The sequence below is a fragment of the Enoplosus armatus genome, chromosome 13 (assembly GCF_043641665.1).
Source record: "Enoplosus armatus isolate fEnoArm2 chromosome 13, fEnoArm2.hap1, whole genome shotgun sequence".
Lineage (NCBI taxonomy): Eukaryota > Metazoa > Chordata > Actinopteri > Centrarchiformes > Enoplosidae > Enoplosus > Enoplosus armatus.
In genome coordinates this window covers 16,782,959-16,807,215 of record NC_092192.1, presented here as the reverse complement: position 1 = coordinate 16,807,215, position 24,257 = coordinate 16,782,959, and the positions used below count along the sequence as shown (strand labels likewise).

Here is a 24,257-nt window from a genome sequence, read left to right as displayed (position 1 = left end):
CCATCCTTCCCTCCTGCTGACTGTGCTAATAGCCCTCCAGTTGCTCTCATCCACTCTTTCCCTAGTGCACGGACACATGCATACATATATATATATATATATATATATATATATATATATATATATATATATATATATATATATATATAAATGTATAAATATATTCATACTCATAGCACACAGCTCTCTGTTTATCTCCACCCAATGTGGAAACATTGCTTACAGCTCCAGTAATCAAGTGGAAGCCAATGTTGCAGTGCTATTTTTGGGTCATGCCACATTTTACCCTACTTGCCCCTGGTATCTGGAGCAGATTGTGTAACTGCAGTGAATGGAGCTGGCTAACATATAATGCAGTCTGTAAGTGTTTTAGCTTGGCTATAAAATCATGTTCATGAAATATTGTCTGCAAAGCTGCTCCTTCTTATTATTATGATTACTAACATTAATACTTTCTATTTTTTTTTAATTCAAAATTAGTAATTCCTGCAAAAGCAAGTTCCCACTGATCAGTGCAAACACATATTTAACTTGAATGGTGAAATGACACTTAATGCACTCACTTTCGTTTGAGAGACCCTGAAATTATCCCCGTTCATCATTCATCTGCCCCCTCCACTACCACCCTTAGAACTGGGAGATGGACATTAAAATGCATACAAAATTAAGGCTGTTTACTTGGACACTAATGAGATGAGGCTTAAGTAGTCTAGTTTAATTAGTATGATTGGCTCTGTGGGGACCACACAGGCAGGACCATAACAACTGATTCACTCTGAGCTCGCAGGACCTTTTCATACTCTCTGAGTGTCAGAGCTGATGTCAGAGGAGATTGGACTGCAGAGACATGTTGCCTTTACTGATCCCAGGTTGGAAAGGAGCACTGCAGTTAAATGCACTGAAGCAGACCATTACATAAGCACCACTGCAAGGTCAGACATCTGTGTCCTCCCTGTCTGTCTCTCTCTCTCTCTCTCTCTCTCTCTCTATTTAAGTCACCATCATGAACTGCCTTGGATATTAGGGTTGTGAACCAAGACCCTGTCCTATCCACAAACACTGTTTCCAGAACCAAATGGATTTAAATGTGTTTAAATTTAAATTGTCTTATCTACTCTGGCAGATTTCGCCTCTCTTTTTAAAAGGCATTTTTTTCCACACCTTATTGTTTCCCTGTTTATTCCTCCTTCTTTAACTACTTTATGTGTGTGAGTGACTGCGAGTTATGTTGAGGCTTGTGTGGAAGCAGAATGTGTTTAGATCAGTTCTGCGGCATAGGAGCAGTTTCCTTTTTACTGAAGTGCATGGGAAGGAGTACAAAGAGGAGGTCGAAAGTGCGGCTACACTTCAATAAAGAGCCTAGTTCGTCCTCTTTGATGCTATGCTGCCATGCACTTCAGCTACAAAGAAACGGCGCTCTTGTCACTGAGAACTGAAGTAAAAGACACTGAGCTGCTCCTGAGCTCACTACACCACATCACAACATCACAGTCACTCACACACAGTGTGCAGCTGTGTGATGTTTGTGCAGAGTTGGCAGTTTCTGAGGCTGGAGTTATTTCCAAGATGAGGGTATTTTGAGTAACATAAAAAAGCATCTTAAGTAATTTTATTCATTTCTGATTGATTCATTCAGGGCTAAAGGCATCTATATAGCTAATACACATCATATAATATAGAAATTCTTTGATCTGCAATTAATTATGCTAGTTTTGACCGACAACATAGTGAGTATGGAGACTGCTCCTCAGCTGAAGGGCTCTGGGTCGAGCCCCCTTGTCAGCAAGACTGCACCCTGCTGAAGTGTCCTTGAGCAAATCACTCAGTTCCTACTAGCTCCAGCGAGGCTGGTCTGTTGCTCAGTCTCACCTCACCTCTGACCTTCCTGTGGAGAAATCCACAGGAATCACATTATATGTTTACCATCAGCGGCATGGTGGCTTTACGAGACACACTCCTCAGCAGGCAGATGCATGTTTGTGTGGCATATGAATTCAAAATACACAGTAAGTTATACATTTCTATCCAACCTCTTCAAGGTGTAATGGTTACAGTGGATAAGACGATGTGACTTGCTGTGTCAAACTAATTTTAGTACATGATTGTGTCAAGGGACAGAGCAGTTCTCCTGCAGCATGGTGGATTTTTTCTACGTGCCTCTGAAAGGTTAACCCAACCCAGTTGAAATTTTACCAAATGTATCTCCTTCCTGGCCTCATCATTTTGTTCAAAGGTGCAAGATACGTGTGCAATTACTACCATAAAGGCAGGCTTTGCTGAGCACTGGGCACACTCCACTTCTGGAATTGACTTTTTCTTTCTCTAATCAGAAGCCACAAAGTCTTAATGGCAAAGGATCAGTGTGCCAAATGGTTTCATTACATACAGAAACCATTACCTTTGGCAAAAAGGAGCCCCAGCTCAGGCAAAGGGACACACAGAGAAACAAACACATACACACCGACCCACACATATACACATACAGTAGTGAAGTCATATATGATCATATCAGTGAGCAACAGAAAATGGACTATTCTTATCATACTGCATAGAGGTCGGTGTTGTAGAGCCAATATATTGGTCTTATACTGTATTTAGAGCACTCCCAACAGTATTACGACATTTACACCTGAGGGGATTTATTTTTCAAGGCAAAAGCTCTCAAATAGCAAACCATAGCCTGGCTCATAGTATGAAGATAGTGTGGTGTGGTCAGCTGTTGTGGAAAAACGCTAAACGCAGTTGAGTAGTGGACGTGAGCAGCTGTTATGCTAACTAACGTGTCAACCCATTTCTCAGCAGCAGTGTCTCATGGTACTGGGATATCATACAGAAGTGTAGCTGTATCTGTGGTGGTGGCCTCAATACTGTGCAGTAGTTCTTTTCACAGCTGCTGTATTTGTCTATCTTTAAAGGCACGGGGCATGTTTCAGTGTGTAAGTGTTACATTATTATTTTAGTGTTATATTATTATTTTATTGTTATGATTGGAAAAAAAATGCTTGGCGTGTTTCACAAAGTCATTGGCAGTGTCCAAAGACAGCTGTGATTTTTTTTTTTTTTTCTTTTTTACTTCTCAACATTTTTCGCAGTACATCACAACAGTTTGTAGCCTAAGTGGATGAGGATACAGCTGTATTTGCATCAATATATTTGATTAATGTTCAACCGCAACACTTATACAGTCTGTTTATACACATTGCGCACTCTGTCTTTCTCAGTATGTTATATTTGCTCCACATCTCCAGTATGTAACTCAGGCTTTCTTATAAAAATTTGCAGTCTCTGAGCTCAAGCCAAGAGAACCCTGATAACATCATCAGGCCAGATGAGTAAATCGAGCTTGATGTGTAAAATCAATGGAGTGCCCCTTTAAGGGTTAAGTTAAAGTGAAGCAGCCTGACTTTCCCAGCATCCCAAGTTTAACTGAGTTGTCTAACAGTCAGGTTGACGTACAAAAAGACATGTGGGACTACAGGCTAATATAACAAAGGAATAAAATATTTTGGTATGGAAGAATTTATAGAGGGTCTTCATGTAAGCGCTTGAGTTGCCATTTCACTGTTTAATTTCTCTACTCTAGCCATTCTGTTTCAAATACACTTGGCATCCTGTTCACTGTGTGACCTTTGCGGTGCGTGTACAGAATCCAAACACTGAAAGAAACCAGACAAACACATGGCAAGATTAATTTGAATGATTGACAAGCAACCCAGCTCTGTTAATCAAGTTATGCTTACTCTGATTAGGACCTTAATGTGAGTAAGATAACCCGGTTAAGGTGTTTACATGAGAGTTGCAATAATATGCGTATTGCATTAGTCTGGATATAATTGAATTATTGGTGTGCATGTAAATGCTCTTTCTCTCTCTCTCTCTCTCTCTCTCTGGCTCATTCCCAGACACCATCCTCTGTATTTTATGTGAGGGGAAACCTCTGTGTGTACTGTAGGTCTCCGCTGATCAGAGGAGAGGTGAGACATGAGCATGTGTGCAGCAGTTCATATGAAAGCCACCTGGCTCTCTCCAGCTCTGTGATTTATGCCTTTGATAACAACAACCCAGAGACGCTTTCAACAACAAAGTAACGCTGAAGGATGACAACAATGGGACACTTGTCAGTCTGGAGATGAAAAGATGTCTTGCTAGGTGGCTGTCTCTTTTGTAACTTTGATATATATATATTTTTTCTTTTCTTTTGTTTATTTGTCTCTATGTGTTTCTTTATATCTTATCAAAGGTTATTGATGAAGCAAAATGTGAAGTGGAGTCATTTTTCCATCTCTGACAGAATGCCTCCCTCCTCCTGCGAGAAGGCGGCAGTGTGCTTCACTGCCTCTGCCATGACTTATCAACAGACTTATTTCCGCTGGCTTGTCCTTCTTACTGTCATACAGTGACAGGAAAAAACATCCTGTATGATTTCCTATATTTTTCTCTCATTTTTTACATTGAATTTGCTCAATTTTGCTTTTTGTTGGTTCGTCCTTGTAACTGTTTAATATATTATAACCTAATAGGATAAATGGAACCATCTGGTTCCACACTTGGGTTTTGGTATTAGTATTGAACATCAATGATTTGATATCTTTGGTATTCTAGTTTGCAAAACTGTTATGCAATGAAACCTATATGAAGAAATTGTCAACACTCGTCAACGTAGAAAAGTCTTTGGATAATTAGAGATTATATTTTTTAAAGGCAAACAGAAATGTTTTTTAAATCCAGCTTCTGTTTACAATGAGATCAGCCCAGTTTTAATGGGGAACTGAATAAATGAAATTGAATTATAACATTAACACACTTAAAATAAAAAAATATATAAAATTATAAATGTAAAACCTTACATGCAAAAAAATGAAATAGTCTCCGAGAATATAATGAAATTCCATTATGCCTGCTACTGTAGAAAATTAAGATACAACTAAGACACAACTCATTTTCAGAGTATTTTAACATTGCATGTATTTCTGTATTTATCTAATGCAAGGGATTTAGGTTATTTATCTACCACTTGTTTTGTTTGGACAAAAGATATTTCCCTTTGTAACAGTACCATACGACACTTCCACTGATCTAGTGGTGTAGAAGAATAGCACTTTATTGTAGGTGTGGGGCTATTATGTTTTACCTGTATAATCTAATTTCTTGACATATTTTTCTTGTCCAAAATACCTTACAGAATTCCATGAGAATTAATTAGACACCCGTGTCCTGGCTTTATTTCTCCTTCTTTGTCTTCCTCTTCCACTGATGTGGCTGCTGCCCTCCTCTATTCATCTGTTTCACTCATCTCTGCTCTGTGCTGTTCATCCGTCTCATTCTGTCTGTCTGCCCCCAAAATCGACTAGCTGCAAGCTGAAAAGCTTGTTCACGAGGATCTTTCCCAAACCAAGCTACTGTGTTAACCAGCGTAGCATGAAAACCCTGCTAGCCAGCAAGCTAACTCTGGTTAACTGCACTCCAATACTAGATTTATTAAGCATGTCTGGGAATTTCGTTCTCGTTGTGCCAGGCCATATTATTTTTCAGATTCAGAGATATTAAAGTTGGGGCATAGGCTACTTCAACCATAGGGCCTCCATAGAACATCAGCTGTCCCTGGGCTCCTCCTGTGCATTAGATAGTTGACAGTCTTCTTATAGCAGAAATGAATGGAGTGCTCTGTGACTGATGGAGCTCCTTTGTCAATGACGAGGGAGCTGCTGCTGGCAGTTTTGGGCCAAAGAACAGTACAGATTACATTAACATCAGTCAAGCTGTTGTCAGACTGGTAGGACATAAATAGGACCTTATTGATGCATAATGCAGCAACTTTTCATTGTGACGTTTTCTGAGTAATAGGATCAGAAAGTGAGTCTGTGGCTAGCAATGCAGTATGCCATAAAAGATCTGCAGAAATAGCGCATCAGGAATAAAATCAGATGTAATGTGAGTTATGAGTTTTAGGGTTTATTAGCAAAACTTAAAATTGTACAACAAAATGACTGAAAATACAGGTAAATTTGTATATGTCACTGTGTGTCAGCTGACCCGGCTTCTTCACCTTCCTCCTGTCCAGGGTTGAACGTGTATACTAGATGAAGTACACATACTCTAAGGAGCACCGAGTACAAATGCAGGCATTGTGGGGCCCAGTATGGGTATCTAAGGGCATGTTCACTCCTTTTCTCTACTTTTAAAGAAGTATGATATTCAGCAAAGTGCTTTGACTGTTTAGTAAAAGAGAAAAAAAAGCTGTTGACCTGTTCCGTGATGGCAGTCGGTGCAAGCAAATTTCCCCAGAAACCTTGACACACTGTGCTGTTTGATCACTATGACATTGCCCCTACTGCGTCTCTCCTCCTACTTCAGTACTATGAAGTTTCAAAAATACAGGTGCAAGTGGAAAAGACCCTTTGTGCACCCAAGAAAGATGCCACTTTACAGGCATAAAGCGTCGATATGTGCTATGCACTGTCTTGAAAATAGAGCCTCATGTGTTCTGGATGCACATCTTGCTCCTTCTGCACAACACTGACAGTACCATGAGTTGGACATTCTGTTTGGCAAGTTACTTTAGCTGTAAGTTTATTCGAGGTAGGGAAAGATATGGATACATACAGGTAACAGTTGCATAATTTTCTTAATGTTGGTCAATATCTGTACAGTTGAGTTGGATGGAGAGAAAAATACAAGTAAATGTCAAAGCTAGAGGGACATTACACAGTCAGTTAAAGCTTTTTGTAGGGAGTGTAGAGAATTACTACATAGAATAACTTCAGACTGGAACATTTCTGTAGACATTTGCAACTGTTCTTGTCGTGAATATAAATATTTTTATCAGAGTTTAATGTTTGTGTGGAGAAGATGTAATTCTTGTGCTTGGAGAGAGGGTGAAATGTCTGTGAAATGTTTGACAGTCCTCATCTTTCTTTCGGTCTAATCTTTCTTCCTTTCTGCGTGCACTCCTGAAGAAGGCTGAATTTCTGTGCCACAGGCTTGAGGAGAGAAAGCTGAGGACAGTTCCCCGGAGTCCGGACACCAAGGCCCCCGGGCCTCCACAGCTCATAAACAGATGTGTCCTTGTCCCCAGCCAAGCGCAGCCACTCAAGTGGCAAAGCAGGGGCCCAATAATTGTGAAGAATTGAAAGCTAAATATTGGCTTTATCTCCTCAGTAATAAAAGGGCCATGAAATTGATTTAATGCTGCAGCGCTTCTCTTGGGTGGCTTCTTACAGCGTGAGCACAAAACAATGAGCAGCAGCCATCTATTAATTAACCCACCTAATCCTGCAAAGTTAATCTCTCACCACAACTTTGCCCGCAACTAACTTCCAAGCCAGCGGGTCTATTGGGGGTGTCATGACAATGGCAGCGAGGGGAAGATAGATTCAGCACTTAGGAAAGGAGGGAGGGAAAAAGCGGTGGAGAGTGCTGCATGAAACACTGTTCTGCACAGCAACCGTGGGGGACACTGTAAGTGGAAATGCAGGGGTGCATGGCCATCATTAGCATAGTATCAGAGCTGATTTGTGTTTTTGTGAAAAGAGGCGGAGAATATCATTTGAGCTATTGGAATCAGTTCCTGGTGTGGCGCGGCTGCAGTGGCACAAATGCGGCTGATTTTAGTTGTCTTTCCCTGTATTCTTTTTCCCCTGTCACCATGCCACCTCAGTCCTTTATTCTCTCCAGAGCTGTTAGATAGTTGGGGGAAAAGTGGCATTTCTTTCTCTTCTTCACCTGCCTGCCAGTCGCAGCATGACGGCACCTCACACCCGACACACACATCCATGGTCATATTGTGTCGACAGAGTTGTGAATTACCTCCTTCTCAGCCGGCTGATGAAAAGCTATGTGTTTTTCTCTTTGGCTGCGGCTCATCTGACCCCCCCCCCCCCCCCCCCCCTTCCCTCTCATCAGTCTTTTGTGTGAGCCCCTCTTCGTGGAATAGCAGTACAAGGCTGACTCGGAAAATAGGTCACCCGCTAGTGCCCCTCTCACCTCCACAGCATTCAAAAGATAATCCTCTGAGGTGTCCTGTGCCATTTTGTAATGTCTAAACCACAGTCTCCAGAATATGGCCAAAACATAGAAGAAACACACATGCACACGCATTCAGCTAAAAACAGATATCAAGAAAAACTCCAATTGAGGGAATTTAGAGATCATTTTTTTGCTAGTGAGGAAAGCATTTCCTGTGGAGATAATTTTAGGAGGCTGATTAGGCATAGACGGTGTTGAGCCCAGAGTGAGGAATCTCATCACCACTAATGACATGCCATTCCTGTGCTGAGAGAAGAGCCCAGGCCCTGGGCATGGACTAGCCTCTGTCAGCCACCTCTAGCTACTGTGTTCATTAAGGCCAACAATGTAATTACAATTCACAGATACTGCGCTGGCTTAATTACAGACTGATTATTAGGCTGATATTTGTTGGAATAATCAGACCCTAAAGAAGTGGATTTATATTTGCATGGTATTTAGGTCTTATTAGTGTATCGTCAACTGACAATTTGGACAGATTTATGAACGCTTGACATACTTTTAAATCTTAAAGCTTCATAAAATCCCAGCGTTGGAGAACTATAAATGTTTACATAAGACTGTTTACATAAGAAGAAAGGAGCACCAGAGACTTGTTCAGTCTTCAGATTAAAATCTCCTCTGAATGACAAATCATCCAACAGATGTCTCCATCTGTGAACATCGTCTACCTGAATAGCCTAACAAAAAAAAAATGTGGAATGCTTTGCCTCTTGCATTACTGTGGATGATTCTGATTCCATAGAAACCCACAGTAATTGGGAGCACTCTGAACAAAATGCAGGGATAGTCCACAGAGGTAGGGCTGTTATGCCCATGTCTGTGCAGCTCTGAAGTGGCTGTAATCTTTCATCCAGAGAGCAAATGCTTTCACTAATATAATCAGGGACTTAGTGAATTGCGAAAGTCAGTTTACTCACATTTTTATAGATGAATAACAATTTGCACCTTTTCAGTTGGACAGACATTCTCTATTAAAGGAAAACTCAGAGGATATTGGTTTAAAGTACATTTCATAGTAAATACGATATATGTGTTTAAATCATAAAACCAATAACTAATGTTTTTGTTAAATGGTTTTAATGTCATTTGATAGTACGTTGAAGCCGCACTTTTGTCAGGTATCTTTATTTTAATCTAACATTTGGTGAGTTGCTCACAGCTATCTTTCTGTTCCTGTGTGTGGATCAGTGGGTCTGCAGGGTTTTGAATATCACAGTGGGTTCAGTAAGAGTCTGCTGATAGATGTCGCCCTGACATGAGCCCCCTGTCTCTGACAGCTATAGTTTTATCCCATAGCTCAGTGCTGGTATCAACATTCCCCTGTAGCTCTGGGGTGTACTCATCCATGTGCAGGAAGTGATGTATGTGTGTATGTGTGTGTATGTGCCTGCAGGCTTCCCAGCGACAGCATACGGACCGGTGGCGGCAGCGGCAGTAGCAGCAGCGCGTGGCTCAGGTAGGGGGGCCCGTGGAAGAGGCGGCTACTTGGCGTACCCACAGAGCACAGGGCCAGGTAAACGCTCTGTCCATGTTCTGTGTGGCTGCTGCTCTCTCCAACTTCTCCTGCTCTGCTTCTCCCCATAGACATAGTCCCCCGAGCCCACATGCACACACTCGGCAACGGTTTAGACTGACTGCATTGTACACACATACAGTAGAGATTGTATCCAAGATCTCAATATATATATATATATATATATAAATACAAGGTGCTTACACTGTAAAAAACTGTTACTTTGATCTGACTCCAAAAAACTGAGGCAACATTTTCAACCATTTTCTGTACATTTAGTGAACTACTTGGTAATTTTAGTTGAGAAAACTCAATAATATAGAGTAACTGTAAGACTAAGCATTGAGTAGAGCTTACATTAAAAAGTCAAGAAAATGAGTTCAACCAACATATGAATTACATCAGACTTGATTAAACTGAGTGAAAATTGAGTTGTACCAACTGTAATAGTCAATTTTTCTCATTTTTACCAACTCTTCTTTTTTGTGTGTATTGCATCAAATTTACATTAAATAATTAGTTAGCATTAACATAATTCACATTTTAACAAATAAAATTAAAACAAATATAACACTGACATTCGATTATGTTTAATAACCAAATACATGAACTAATTCTTGTTAGTATCACTAACTTCCTGTAACACAGCAGCGTCCATTTAAACAAGTTTAAACTTTTAAACTTAAACATGTGAACATAGTAAAGCAAATCAGAGGTAAATAACCTCTGAGACATTAGAGGAAAAAGATTTGACCCTGCAATGTGTTTCCAAAATACCCAACCTCCATAAAACTCACAGCTCCTACACAACACTCATCCTGGAACATATAAGCTTTACATCCACACACTACACTGACACATGTGTCCCAAGAACATTGTCAGTAATCAGTTTCCAACATATCAAACTTCTGAAAAGACACTCATGATCATTTTAAAGTGCAGCTCAATGTCTCATTCATAAACACAGTCCATTAAACCATGAACTTCAAAAATGTTTTGGCAAGGGCACTTCAGACCGAGGAGAATGCAGCATGTACGAGTCACATTATCAAGACCAGTCAGCATTCAGGTTCCCTTGATGATGCTGCTCATTCAGCTTTTTAAGGTCCTGATGCATATTACTCTCTGCTGTTCCCTATAAGACACACAAAAATAGACCACAAATATCATGCACTATGCACTGTCAAATCTTTGATGAAAACACAAATCTTAATTCAAGACATTCACACACACTTTCACCTCACCCGAACGGGTGCCGTTAACTCACTCTTGCTACACTGACCAACTGCTCCTCCTTGGAGTTTGGTCTGTACCCATCCAGCTGTGACATACATGTAGACTCAAAGAGAACAGCTCTGCATCTTTGAAAGTCTTTGTTTACCTGTAAGATAGGAATTTGTTGCTCGCTTTGACATACAGGAGGTATACAAAATAAAAGAGGCACCTTCTAATATGATGAAACAGAGTACTCCTACTTTGTGTCCAGATTTTGGACCATGTCAGAGAGGGACTGACTCTACATTGATTTTTGTAACTGCTGTCTGTGTGAGACAATCAAGCCATGACTTTATGTTTACCAGTTATACATTATCTGCAATCACAGATAATATATATTTATTCATTCAAGAAGAGAGTTTAAGTTCTTAGAACACAAATATTTTAACCACCTGTGCAAAAATAATATAAAATATCTCAAATAGATAAGAAAACAATATACAAAAGTAATTAAAATGTGTTTCCCCTTTAACCTTACACGAAAATTTCGGCCTACAACAAATGGCTTTTTCACCCACTGGTGCAAGCTACCACAATAAAACACACATGCAAAGTTAGTTTGTAGTCACAAGTCCATGGGATGTTACCTGAAGCATGAGCAAGGGAAAGATGGAGAACAGACGAGGAATGGTGGGGAAAGGCTTTGAGTAGTATTTCTGACTGGACGCTGCAACAGTCCAACATGGTGCTCTGGCTGGTGGCAACAGTTCAGAACGAATCTGTAGCAGGCGGGAGACATCTAACTTTCTCCCCACAGAGTCCAAAGAGAGTTTCCTGGTCCTCTCTGTCACCTCAGTAGTCAAATCAAAAGCTTGCATACTACGGTATATTATACCAAGGTAGTTTTAGCGTCAGGTGAGTTTTAGCTAACAACACCAAACACACTACCAATACACAGTATGGTGGGCTGCTACCACAGTGAAAGCTATGCTTACATCACTAGCATGCTAACGCACTAAACATTATTAATGTATTTACGTTCTGCAGATTGCAATAAGTCTTCAACCAAGTGATATTACTCTCCGTTAACAGAAGTTATAGACATATTCAACCGTACTCTGCCAACATCAACTGCAGCTAAAATCTTTCTAATGGAAGTTCCTGGAACAAAACCATCATCAAATGGGGAGCTGTGGTCTAAAACATCTGCAATTGAAGCTTTTGAGTTTTCTTGACATTAAAAAGATATGGTTACACATACTATGCCTTTTAGATTATTATGAACAAGATGGAAGAACCTAAAAGTGGGTTACAGCAGTTCAAGTTTTTCCTGGAAATCTCCGTGGATCAAAAATTTCAGGAAATAGTACGAGTTCAAAAAGATGTGGATATATGATCTGTTGGAAACTAGGCGATGCATTTACACTGCTTGAAGAATATTTTCTTTGCCAGATAAGAAATTAGTTTTCTTTGTCGTTTGATATATGTCATGATCACCATCCATAGTACACTAAACTAATGTAGTTATAGTAAAATGTCAAGTTGCTCAGTGTTTTAGTACAAAGGTGGATTGTCCCTTAAAATAGTAGTGAGTAGAAAGCAAGTAAGTAGTAAGTAGCGGTAATACTCAACCAATTAACACTAAAGTCAGTCATGTTTTCTTATTTTCTACCACGCTTCTTTACTTTTTCTTGTACTTTTTTTATCTACCTGCCATGACCTCCTCCTTAGAGTCAAAGCACCCTGAACCTTGGACACCTTACAAATGATTGTTTGCCATGTCATTGCTACGCCAATTAAACTGGTGAACTTGTATGCTATACTACAATATATTACTAATTACAAATGTAATTTAAGAATTAAAATACAAATATTAGTCAGTGCCTCTGTGTTAGCATGTAAGATGCCTGAAGACATCAACTTACGATACAAACACTCTGTTAAAGCATAAGTACAGTACACATCTTATTCACATACAGACGAATATCTGCCAAGAGATTTGTTCCAAAAACGGGATGCAAATCTTAAACGCAGCACTGATTGACTTGTTGGCTTCATGTAGACATCCTGCCTTTTCCACCCATACAACTGTACATCATTCAATAGCTGTCAATACTAGCTCCCCTGACTGAACACACAGCCTCCAGGCTGTAGTGAAGAGTGTCTTTCCTAATCAGACATACTATTGGTGGAAATATGCGTTAATTGTAACTCAGATGTTGTCTGGTTTGTGCAGTCACTCACAGACATAGTATATGTGCTGTGATACCTGAAGATGCACACACACATGTATACTACCTACATGTGCACACACATACATACAAACAAATTCACCCACCTGTCCTCATTTGCACTTAATTCAAATCAACAGAGGGAACACTGGAAGCCAATCAGATGCTCTTTCTTTCACATCGGGCTATTTGATTTTGCATTTTCAAAACAAACAATTTGCCCCACAATTGCAATGAACATCACTAAGAAGCAGGAATGTTGATTTGGGGTTAGCAGCAGCCAGGAAGCAAGAGACGTGATGGCAACCATTATGTACAGTTTAATTCTGACAGCTGCAAATGGAAGGGAGACAAGCAAATGACTATGAACAGGGGGTGAGGGGAGGAGGGGGGTGGAGGGTTAGAGTGATAAACAGTGACATCATGGGCCTGTTTTAGAGTACTTAAACAGCCATGAGGCAGTTTTAAGGAAAATATCACTCAGTGAAATCTCCATGCTTCCTCACTAAATGGCAGAATCTGTCTGTAAATCAAGACAATAACAGCAGGAAAATCTAGAATATGATAGTGATTTAACTGAAATCTGTAGATTGTTACCTAAATCAGCTGTATCCTGTTTTATTGTTACCATTTATTAACTGTTCTATTCTCTAGAGAAAAGCTTCACCAATGCATCTTGATGATATAACAAGTGCAGTCCTTCACTCTGTGGTTTGTGGCTGAGTGAAAAAAAATATTTATTGATGATTTATAAAATGTTGGGTGATGCTAATAACACATTAATACATTCAACGGTCTCTTCTCTCGATACAGACACAGACAATACAGAAGACACCGATTGTTTAGGCTTGACCTTCCTCTCCGTGTCATGTCTGGGGACGTTGCTGCATCTCTGTCCTATCTTATGATTTAATTTGCTGCCCAAAATCAACTCAGGAATAGCAATTCTAGTGGTTTTATTGTATTCCAAATTTCTCTTATTTCAGTGCAGATGAGGGTTTTTGTTGTAAAAAAAAAAAAAAGAAAAAAGAAAAAAACGTATGAAGTAAGGGTGGATTCTTTGTGCTTTGACTCCACCTACAGTTCCCATAGAGCACCACATATTATATACTTACCCAGCAGGAAGGATACAGGGGTGGGTCACCCAAATTGACACAAAACAACAGAAGTTTAATGTAAAATGAAAAGATCAACTTCTTAAACATCCCTAGATATATCTCAAGTAAAATAATATTCTGTCACTTGAACCACATTTATTCTTTAGATGTATGCTTCTTTAAAAGAGACACTTTTTGTGTAGATATTACCTTCGTGTGGGCAGCAAGGCTTATTTGTCTGCGATACTCACAGGGAGTGTTGTGAGAATGTGGAAGACATTTTCCATCCCTGACAGAGGGCACTTTCACCCTACTCCCAAAGCTCAACGAACAAAATGACAGCATGCTGACTTCCCTCTCTATGACGGACCACTGCTGATGACAAGGTGTATTTTGGACTTTTCACTGTGGCCTGCCACTTGCAGCAAACTATACCCCAGACCTTGCTGTAGTTGTGTACCATAACAAGGAAAGTTACTGAAGATGTCGACTCTGCACCATCTTTAAAACTAGGATGCTGTATATCCTACACATATGTTAAAAAAGTCCTTAAGCTACCAGAGAAGATTTTTCTTCTTAGTTCTCCAGGACATTTACATTTAAATACTACACAAAAGCTTGTCACACTTTCCTTACTAACAAATACAATAGTTTCCTTACTGTAAAAGAATGCAGGTTATAGCTTTTAACAGCTTGTAACCGTAGACAAGTTTCCCATTTTAAGACAGGAAAAAGTATCACAGCTGGAAAACAAAACACTGAGTTGTGCTTACTTCTGGGACAGGCTAGGCAACATGTTTTATTTAGTGAAAGTTGAATCCAAGGGGATGTCAGTCCAAATACTTTTTTGAAGAGGTGGGTCCTCAGTCTGTATTTGAAGATGGCGAGGTATTTTGCTTCCCTGATCTCTACCAGGAGCATGTTGCACTACTAAAGAGCAAGAACAAGGGCTTGTCTTGACGCATGTTTGTGAGGACGTTTGAGAGACTCTTTCTCCAGGCGAGAAGCAGATCAGTGAGATGTGGCTACTGCACAGAGTTTACCATCCCCTGGAGGTAGAGAGGTGCTGGCCCATACTTGGCTTTATAAGCTGCTGCCACGGATTTGAACCTGATTTTAACTACTACAGGGTACTGCTGGAGGAAGTCACATTATATCAGCTGGAGGGTCTGAACATCTGCATAGTAAAGCAGCAAGGAGGAAATTGCTAATTTGGAGATGACTAATGCATGCACCATTACATGGGCTGCATTTTGGACAAGTATAATCTACCTCTGCTGTGAAGGATGAACCTGCATAAATGAGCCACAGTTGCCACTTTAAGTGAGACTGACAGGCAGTTGATACATTAACTGAATGCTAATATTAGACATTTACGTTAACAACAACTTGCTTATTGATATTTATATTGAAAAGAAAAATCCTGAATGTCCAGGTAATGAAACAGGAGGTTAGTGATGTGCTCTGTCTTTAAAAGAAGGCTAGTTATCATTCAGTTTCCTTCATTTTAAAGTAGACGTATCTGAAATCTCCTGTGCTATAGCATTGTCAGGTAAAAACAGAGAAAAATGCAAGTGATGCAGATGGTTCTGGCAGTCCAGGGAACTCCACAGGTCCCAGTCTACTCTGGTTGAGTGTTTTCCTGAGTCCCTCTGAGCTTTCTGGGAAGCTCAAATGTCAGTTTCAGATCTCGGCTCTACCTGCAGTGTACACAAAGCCCCATTCAGTTGCTTTTAGATGTCTGGGTACTTGCTATGTACAGTATATCTGACTTGTTCAAAACTGAAATAGAGTTGGCTGTGGTCAGTGTTGTTCTGAAATTGGACTGCAGTATAAATTGCAGAGGTGTCCGTGCCAGTTTTATTGGGGCTCAGGATGGCCTTGACATTTTTTTAGAACCCTTTCCTCCCATCAGTCGGTTGTTCCTCTTCTTTGTTCTTTTCTCTCTTTTACTCATCTCACTTCTTCTCCCGCCTCTTTTTTCTTAACCAATGAAAAGAAGGAAACTCATGTGACAGACACTTCCAAATTCAGATCATCAGCAGTGCCCGAGAGGAGACCAGGATTGGCTGTGTGCACTGGTCTTGATCAATCTGGCTCTTAGTGAGCTCAGGTCCATTTGTCCCAGATGTTAATCTGCAGAACTCAGCTCTGAGGCCAGAGGCGCTTTACATGTACTTGGTGCAAAATAACATGAGCAGGCACACCAAGCCCATTCTGCTTGGGTTTTTGTTTAAGGCCCAGGGAAAGATGTGACACATTGGGGAGGGCAAAGTGTCCCTTTGCGCCTCCACCACGAAGCGGTGGCTCTCGCAGCTGTGGGTAGCAGATGCTCTGAGGTTACAGGCACAGGCCTTTAGGGACATCACCACTCTGCCCTCCAGGGGCTGCACACGTAACACACTCTCCAAAGAAAACTTACTGAAGGCTTAATGGGAGTAAGATATTTTTTAGTCTGGCCTGTAAATCCAGTTATGGATTACAGTATGTGTTGTTGTATCCTTCCAAATCAGTACAGGATTTTCTGCTTCATTTGCATTATACTGTATATAATTTATTTTGAAGCGACATTATTATAAACATTACATTTGTTTACATTTTAATGAGACTCTTTTTCACTTATTTGTAATTACATACAGATTGCAAAATGAATTGCATAGTTTCCTGCATACCTGCCTCAATACACATGATAACATTTTATATAGTTTTAGGAGATAAATGGCAAGAAGATTTGGCATTCTATTAATATACAGAGTCAGAGTGAGCATAGCTACATAATTCCTCTTACAGATAATTCATATTTTTCCTCTCTCTGTATGTAAATGACCATTAGATGTAGCCAGTACCATCCTCAGATTTCACTCACAGTGAGTCTTAGATTTCTTCAGACCACATAAGCCTGACCAGACATGTTTGAAAAAATGTGTTCAACCAAAAGGCCATGGCTGTCAGCTCTGAGCCTGCTCACGAGAGGATAATCTGTGCCGACTCTAGATAAACGAGTGCCCTTTCTCAGTCCCAACTAGACCAGATCCCACACAGGTTAAAATCTGCATTAAAATCATTTTGGGACATTGTTTGCACATTGTTTCGCCCGTGATTCAGTGTTCACATTTCCTCTTCCTCTGTAACTTTCCACAATCATTCCCCAACCAAGGTTGAAGGTAAATATAAATCAGTAGCTCTGTTGAGTTTGTCCATTACTGGAAAGAACAGCAAGAAAAGGGAAAAGCAGGCATGAAATGAAAAGTAAAAAATAACAGAGGCCTGAGTATGGGTGAGTAAATGCAAGAAGAAATCATCTGTTAAAATTAATTAGCCAAGCTTCTCTGAACACAAAATGACAAGACATTAAATATGTATTATTTATGAAATGTCTGTGCTCTCTGAAAAGGGTGTCTAGTGCTGTTAATTACTCAGCCATTCATTCAGAAAAGATTATTTCAAATGGAAAGTGAAAGCAAGGCTAGACAGCAAAAGAGCTGTTAGTTTCTTTCACGCTATTTTTAAATGACATTGGTGAAAATGGAAAAGCTAATTATGGTATCTCTAAAATTCAAAGCTAATTTGAGAAGCAGCATGTCAGGTTTATTGACATCTTCTGCAGAGTGATGTGGTTTGATGGCCACCAAGGAATCTCACTGGCGCCGTGAGGGAAAGGGAGGAGTGACTGCATGAAAAATTATTCCTTGCAGAGATGAGAATGCCTTTTGGTAATAGATTTTTATATTCCCCAAGTCCCAGCATTCCTTGTTTGTTGGCTGTAGACATAACTGATATATTTATGTACATTCAAAGAGTCGACTTATAGATAAGATGATCAAAATAAAGGCTTTGCTGTTGTTTAGTGTACGTCCCTGCAGTCAATTAATCAAGTTAAGGATAATAGCAGGTTCCAGCAGAGTTTTTAATTCTGCTGGTGAGGTTACTGTTTTGTTAACATTTGGATAACAAATGTGCCTTTAAAAGGGTGTATGTGTTAGCTAATACGTTGAGTTTCTGTGGGATTTAAAATAAGGATAATCACCAATTTGGACACAGAACTGGCAAACTTATGAAAATATTTTTCACATTCTGAAGTCCCAACAGGCCAGGGAGCATGACGCTATGTTTTATCATCAGCGTGATTAGTTTTATTTTCCAACTAGTGAGAAAAAGAGGAGCAGTGCTTTCAAGGTTTGTGATTCCTCCTTAAAGGCAGTCACCTGGCAAAGTGGGAACGAGAGCAGGGCATTTATCCACTTAAAGAGAGCCACCCCGATGATGTCAGTAACAGATGACTGCAAGACACTCCCCTCTCCATCGCCTCGCAGCCAGCTTTGGTCACTGAGGGCAGAAGGGAAAGAGGGTGGGGGCAGGGGAGATAATTACCAGTATAAATGAAGCCCTGCGAACGATTCGCACTGCTGGGTCCCCTGATCTAGTCTCCAAGGCAACCTCAGCACGCTCATTTGTTTTGTAGATGAGTAATTACATCCAATTAGTGGCCAGTGGAAAAAAAAGAAGTCCAAGAAAGGCCCATTGTTCTGGATAGATTGTGTGAATATTAATAGTGGGAAGGTCTGAGGCACAGTGATATGATCGGTGATACTAATGCAGCTGTGGGCACGCTCTGCCCAGTCTCATCCTGCATAACAGATCAGATAGCCACTGATGAAAATATATGGCTTTGAGAATGTGCGCTTGTATGTTTGTGCATGAGTGTCTGAGTCATACTCTCGTCCAGCTGCCTGGATCCGGCAAACAAAGCCAGTTTCTTACCTGAGCCTGCCACACCTGCAGACAGTGCAGCGGCATGCAGTGCAATGACCTGACTAAATGTCATAAACTATCTAGTCTCTAATCTCTTGACTTCGCCTCATTACAGGAAATACTTACTAATACTGTACAATGTATGCAGAACATTTTTTACTGTATGTCACCAATATCTCACCAACGATGTTAGTTGATAGATTTAATGGGTAAATTACATAAGCTTGGTGTTTATTGTCCTTGTGAATTCATTATTGGTTTGAATGAAACTTAATGAGACTTGAACTTTTCGTAAAGCTGGGCAGACACTGTACGGATTACCAACCAGACTCATTCTTGAATTGGGCTGAACTCGTCATCAGAAATTTCCGTCTGCTGTCTTGTAGTTTGAGCAGTTCCACGGTCCGATTCCCCATATCGCTGCTGTCAAAAGATCCCTTACGAACTGTAGTTAGCTTGTTTTAATATTAATGGCGTAGTATTTTACATGACCAGTCTTTTTCTTCTTGCTGCCTTTCTCTCTTTTTGTAAACATTGTTGAGGACATTGTCGTCTTGTTTTCAGAAGGCCCATTAAAACCTATAATGTGTGTTAACACAACAGACAAAATTAAACACAGTGCCTGCCCAGCTTAATGTGGTTCAGTTACTTACAATTAGAACTTGATCTCAAAAGGAAATAACTTCAATAACTTCCCTTTAAATTTTTTACAGTTCAATATTCTGTTGCTAACAATATTTTGATTTGATACCAATAGTACCCATATTTTAATGTGGGATTATTGTGTCACCAGTCTGCATCGTGCCTATCAGAAACATCTTCTCCTTTCGTAAGTTAAAAAATTATTTTATATCCAGTTTGCTATATGCACATAATCTAACCCCTTCAAAGAAGAACACTTTTGCCAAGATGACGTTTGATCAACAACATGGTTCATGGTTAATTGTTTATTATATGAAAGTGAATTTTTCAAATATGGTCACTAATGAAGCGTAGTGAAAGTTATAAAAGTGATAAAATGGAAAGTAATGCCTGTTTGCTTCCTGTCTGCACACTGTTCTAAACTGGTGACATATTTGGGATGGCTCCTTTATGAATTCCCTATAACATGGTTTGTGCTATTGTCAAATGTTTTTTTTTCCCCCCGTTATAATTATTCCATTGATCCAGTTTTCCTCATTAGCAAGGCCAATCAATTTTCAGTGACATTTGTCTAAGTGAAGTAAATGGAATGATTGGTTCTTGAGCTTTGTTCGATGTGTCAGGCATTATGTGACGTACGTGGGAAGCCTGCCGTATTTGGAGCCTATAATTTGATGAGTGGGCAGACAGCCCACAAGTGGTGAGATCAGAGTGCTAAAAAGCATTGGCAGGGAGAAACATGGCTGGTGCTTACATTCCATTTGGCAGAAGTGGACTGTCTCACTCTGAATGGGTAGAGGTGAAGTGGCTTTGAATGGCTATTCGCTCCAGGACCCAAATAAAAAACACAAACACACAGCAGGGGAAACCCAGCATGGAAAAGCCGGTGTCACCAATGTCAGTCCCTTCTGAGTAGATTAGCTCTGTTATCAAAGAGGTGTGAGAAGGAGCAGTTTCTTTTAATTGCACTCTTTATATGAGCAGCTTGTCACAGATTAAAAGGACAAACAATAAATGTCAGCACGACTTATTGCTGAAAGACATTTTCTAAACTGTTGATAATCCACCATCTGTGTCAAAGAGAGAATCATTCGAAGAGGCCAATCTGAGACGTGCTCAGAGTGCTTAGTGCACTTCAGAATGCGTATCATCAATAAACACCAATGTCTCTGTGTCTCATTCACATGAAAACCTTATCATCTGTTGCTATTGGTAAAAAAAAAGGCTTTAAATTAATTATTGATTGGTGCACTTTCTGTTTTTTTTTCACTTAAATGACAAAAGCTTCCTTCAGGTATGTCGACGAAGAATTGTCGGTTTGAAATGAGAAATGTATTGACCTGTGTTTTAATGATTCTTCAGCTTTATCTCACTCCTTAATGATTGCAAGAAAACATGGAGGACACAGGTCAATTCTGCAAAGGCAAAAGTATCAAAGCTGTGGCCTTAACTGTATGTTTTGTATTTGTTGTTATTGGTCCATTTGAATCAAGTCAAGGCATTAGATTAATTGAGGAGGTCTTAATTGGGTCCTTTCAGGGAGAGATAGTATGTATCCATAATTGTACAGCTAATGTATAAGATACAGCTGAGCGTATCAAACACGGACCATATGCCAAGGGGGCCTGGCTACATGGCAGGAGCTGCTGGGGGGGTGGGAAGGGAGGGCCAATTAAAGCAGACAAAATGCAAGGATGTAACTTAAAACTGGTGTAACACACCACCAAGCTATGCTCAACAATCTGGACATTGACTTTGACAATGAAAGAGTTGATTTCCACAATGATGGAGTCCCCTCCCCTCCCCCTCCCCACCCTATACTGTATCTCCCAGGCCTCCCCGATTATGGGTTTTACTCTGCGCCCAGTGACCAGAGGGGGGGGCCCTGCTCCTTTGCTGACTATGGCTCCCTGGGGCCCCAAGCGGCTCAGATGCTGCACAGTGAGCATGCCACCTCCGCCTGCAACTCCCCCCTCCAGCACCTACACAGCCCGGATCAATTTAAGAACCCAGGTTTGTATATGCGCATCTATCTCATCCACTTTTTGGACTTTTCAGTTTGATTCATGACATTATTCCATGCAGATGATCTAATCTTTTTTTTATTACTATTTTCTTTTTACATTTTCTCTTGTTTTTGTTAAGGAAAAAAAAATCCCCCCTTCCCCCTTCAGAAAAACAAAAAAAAAAGTCTTGCTGACAAAATAGCATTGCATGTTCTTCCTCCTTTTTTTCAATTTTTAATGTAGATTTTCTGTTTCTTTGTGAAGTTATGTTCCAGCCCCTGCTTGCACATAAGGGGCCGACACATACAGAATGTAATCCTTCATTTGCATGTGAACAAAATAACTACTGATGATGTCTGAGAGTACACTGGCCTCTCTAACAGAGCTCAAGTTTCTGTGAATTTTGAATAGCAAAGGAACAAGTTAAGTGTGGGAGTGAGTGTCATCTTTTAGTTGAGCTCTTTAAGTGTTTTAAGTGTAAGAATGATTGCTCATGTTATTAGTGCGTGAAAGTCTAACTAGGAGAAATGCTGTACAGTGTTGGACACTTAAAAGACAATGTTTTTGCATAATACAGCCATTACTCTACAACACAAACACTTTTTCATCTTGTGTGCTTTTTCTGATGTTCTCATATGGAATCAGATTTGTGTCAATATAATCAAATAAAACTTAAAAATAAGAATTTGAGAGAGAATAAAAAATATCATTTCAAAAGTAAAGCTTGCACACAAATTATTTGTGTATTCGCGTAAACTGTTGGTCTTTTACTTTTTTGATAATATGTCCTTTTGTTTACAGTTCCCTCGGCTTCTTTCTCACTGATCAGACTTTTGCCCTCACCGTCTGCTCTGCGGTCACTCTGCCAGCTCTCTCGTTTGCGCTGCCTGACTTTTTGTTTGCAGTTCTGACACAAACCTCTCGCTTGGGCTGCTTTTCTTCAGGGGTCCGTCCCCATTGGCTAATGAGTTTTTGAGTGACAGCTCATTGCTCCAGACGTTGACAAGTTGTACGTTTTACTTTTGAGATGACTTTTTTTTGCTTCAGTGAGTTTTATTCTGTCTCAAATTATTATTTTTGTTTGATATTTATGATTATATTGACACAAATCTGATTCCATACTCTCTTATCTACCTCATATAATCTGAGTTTTCAAAAGCCACGGAGGAGATTCCACTGACAAATAAAATATACTGCACATTGACATTTCAGTATCTGCATGCAGTGCATAAAAATGATTCTAAATTCATGCTATTTCTTTCAGAGTAGACAGTAGTCTTCAGAATTAACAACCTCCTTTGAATGCTACAGTGTTTATATGTGTATCTAGTTGTTTTATTCTGACAGTTATGTGCTCATGATCATGTTTGCACTGACGTGACGTACCACCAATGTCTTTTTTATGTAAAGTAGTTGTAAGTAAAGGAGGTCTAGTTTCGTGGCGTGCCTTCATGCGATGTGGGAGATGTGCCAGTGACAGTGTTGACCTACACACAGCAGTTAGTTTCCCTGCCTGTGGAAACTCGCGTGCCCCTGCTGGGCTTGAATCCTGCCACAGCCTTCAATCTTGTGCCTTCACTGCTGTGTCTCCACCTCCACTTCACAATAATAGCAGCAAAACAATGTTGAAAACAAAAGGGGTTGTCCTCTCACCCTTTTGGACCAATAAAGTAAGTGTGTAAGTGTGGGGCCAACTCTCCCCCTAATGGTTAAAGTGTTGGCCAGCTGCCCCAGGCAGATGTTGGCATTTCCTACAGACAGTGTGTACGAACTTTAGCACAGCAAATAATAGTGAAAAAACACAGACAGGTTGCATAGAAACATCTACGCAGATGTGATTTTCTGGAGTTCTGAAGGGTTTCTTGTAGGCCGGCTGTTTTAGTATCTTTGTCACTTGTGCAAGTGTGGCAGCACTACAGACATAGTTCACCATAATCTTTACTTCCTATAGATCTATTAAGCAGTGTGAGGTGTCTTATTCCATACACAGCTGCACGGCAGGGGGACGATTACTAATACTTTACATCAGTGCAAATACACACAAATCTGATTCCAATGTTATTGTCTCTGTTGGTTTTGAGGCCTGGTTATAGCATGTTAATTTATTGTACATTATAGTTGACATAGTGTTGAGTAGAAAGGCTTTTGTGTCACAAGTCAAACCACCTCAGTTTTTTTAGCAGCAGCTGCTGCTGTAAGTCACTCTGTTGGACTCTGTTGATGCGTGGTTGTTGGAGTTTTGCTTGGTTAGTTAAGCACAGGTTTTTCTCACCCATGAGGGCATGTTCAAATCCTGAGTGAGTCAACATAGCTTGATTACATTGTAACACAATTTATGTGCTGGCTGTATGTGAAGTAGACTTTATATTTGTAGCCAAACTGGACCCTAATGATATGAAAATCAGACAGCACATTATACTAAGCAGAATCACAATGCTATTGTTAAGTAGATAAGAGCAGATATGAATGGTTTTCAGGAAGTATAATTGACTTTTGAGTACATTAGGGGCCTTATGATGATGATGATGATGATGATGATGATGATGACAGGATAGTTTCCATATGCATTTTGATAGTACTAGTTCTACATTACAGACAGGCAACATAGCACTTAGCGTTCAGTATAGAGTTATACTTTAGACATGCATTAATTCAGGTCTTCCATTTTTCTTTCCAAGCACTTCACAGACAGAAGTCACTCCTAGCATCAAATGATTTTCTCTCCAGTCATTTTTTGTCATTTCAGTCAAATGTATCTGTACCACAAGTACCA

General features: G+C 40.0%; 1 protein-coding gene across 1 annotated transcript in view; it reads left to right on the top strand.

The window, feature by feature from the left end:
* LOC139294986 (RNA-binding protein Musashi homolog 2-like) overlaps positions 1–24,257 on the top strand; it is a 218,135-nt gene that overhangs the window by 187,118 nt on the left and 6,760 nt on the right. The window contains exons 11-12 of the mRNA XM_070917022.1: positions 9,422–9,541; positions 21,312–21,491. Of these exons, the coding sequence (XP_070773123.1) occupies positions 9,422–9,541; positions 21,312–21,491 (300 nt within the window). The remainder of the gene's footprint in view (positions 1–9,421; positions 9,542–21,311; positions 21,492–24,257) is intronic.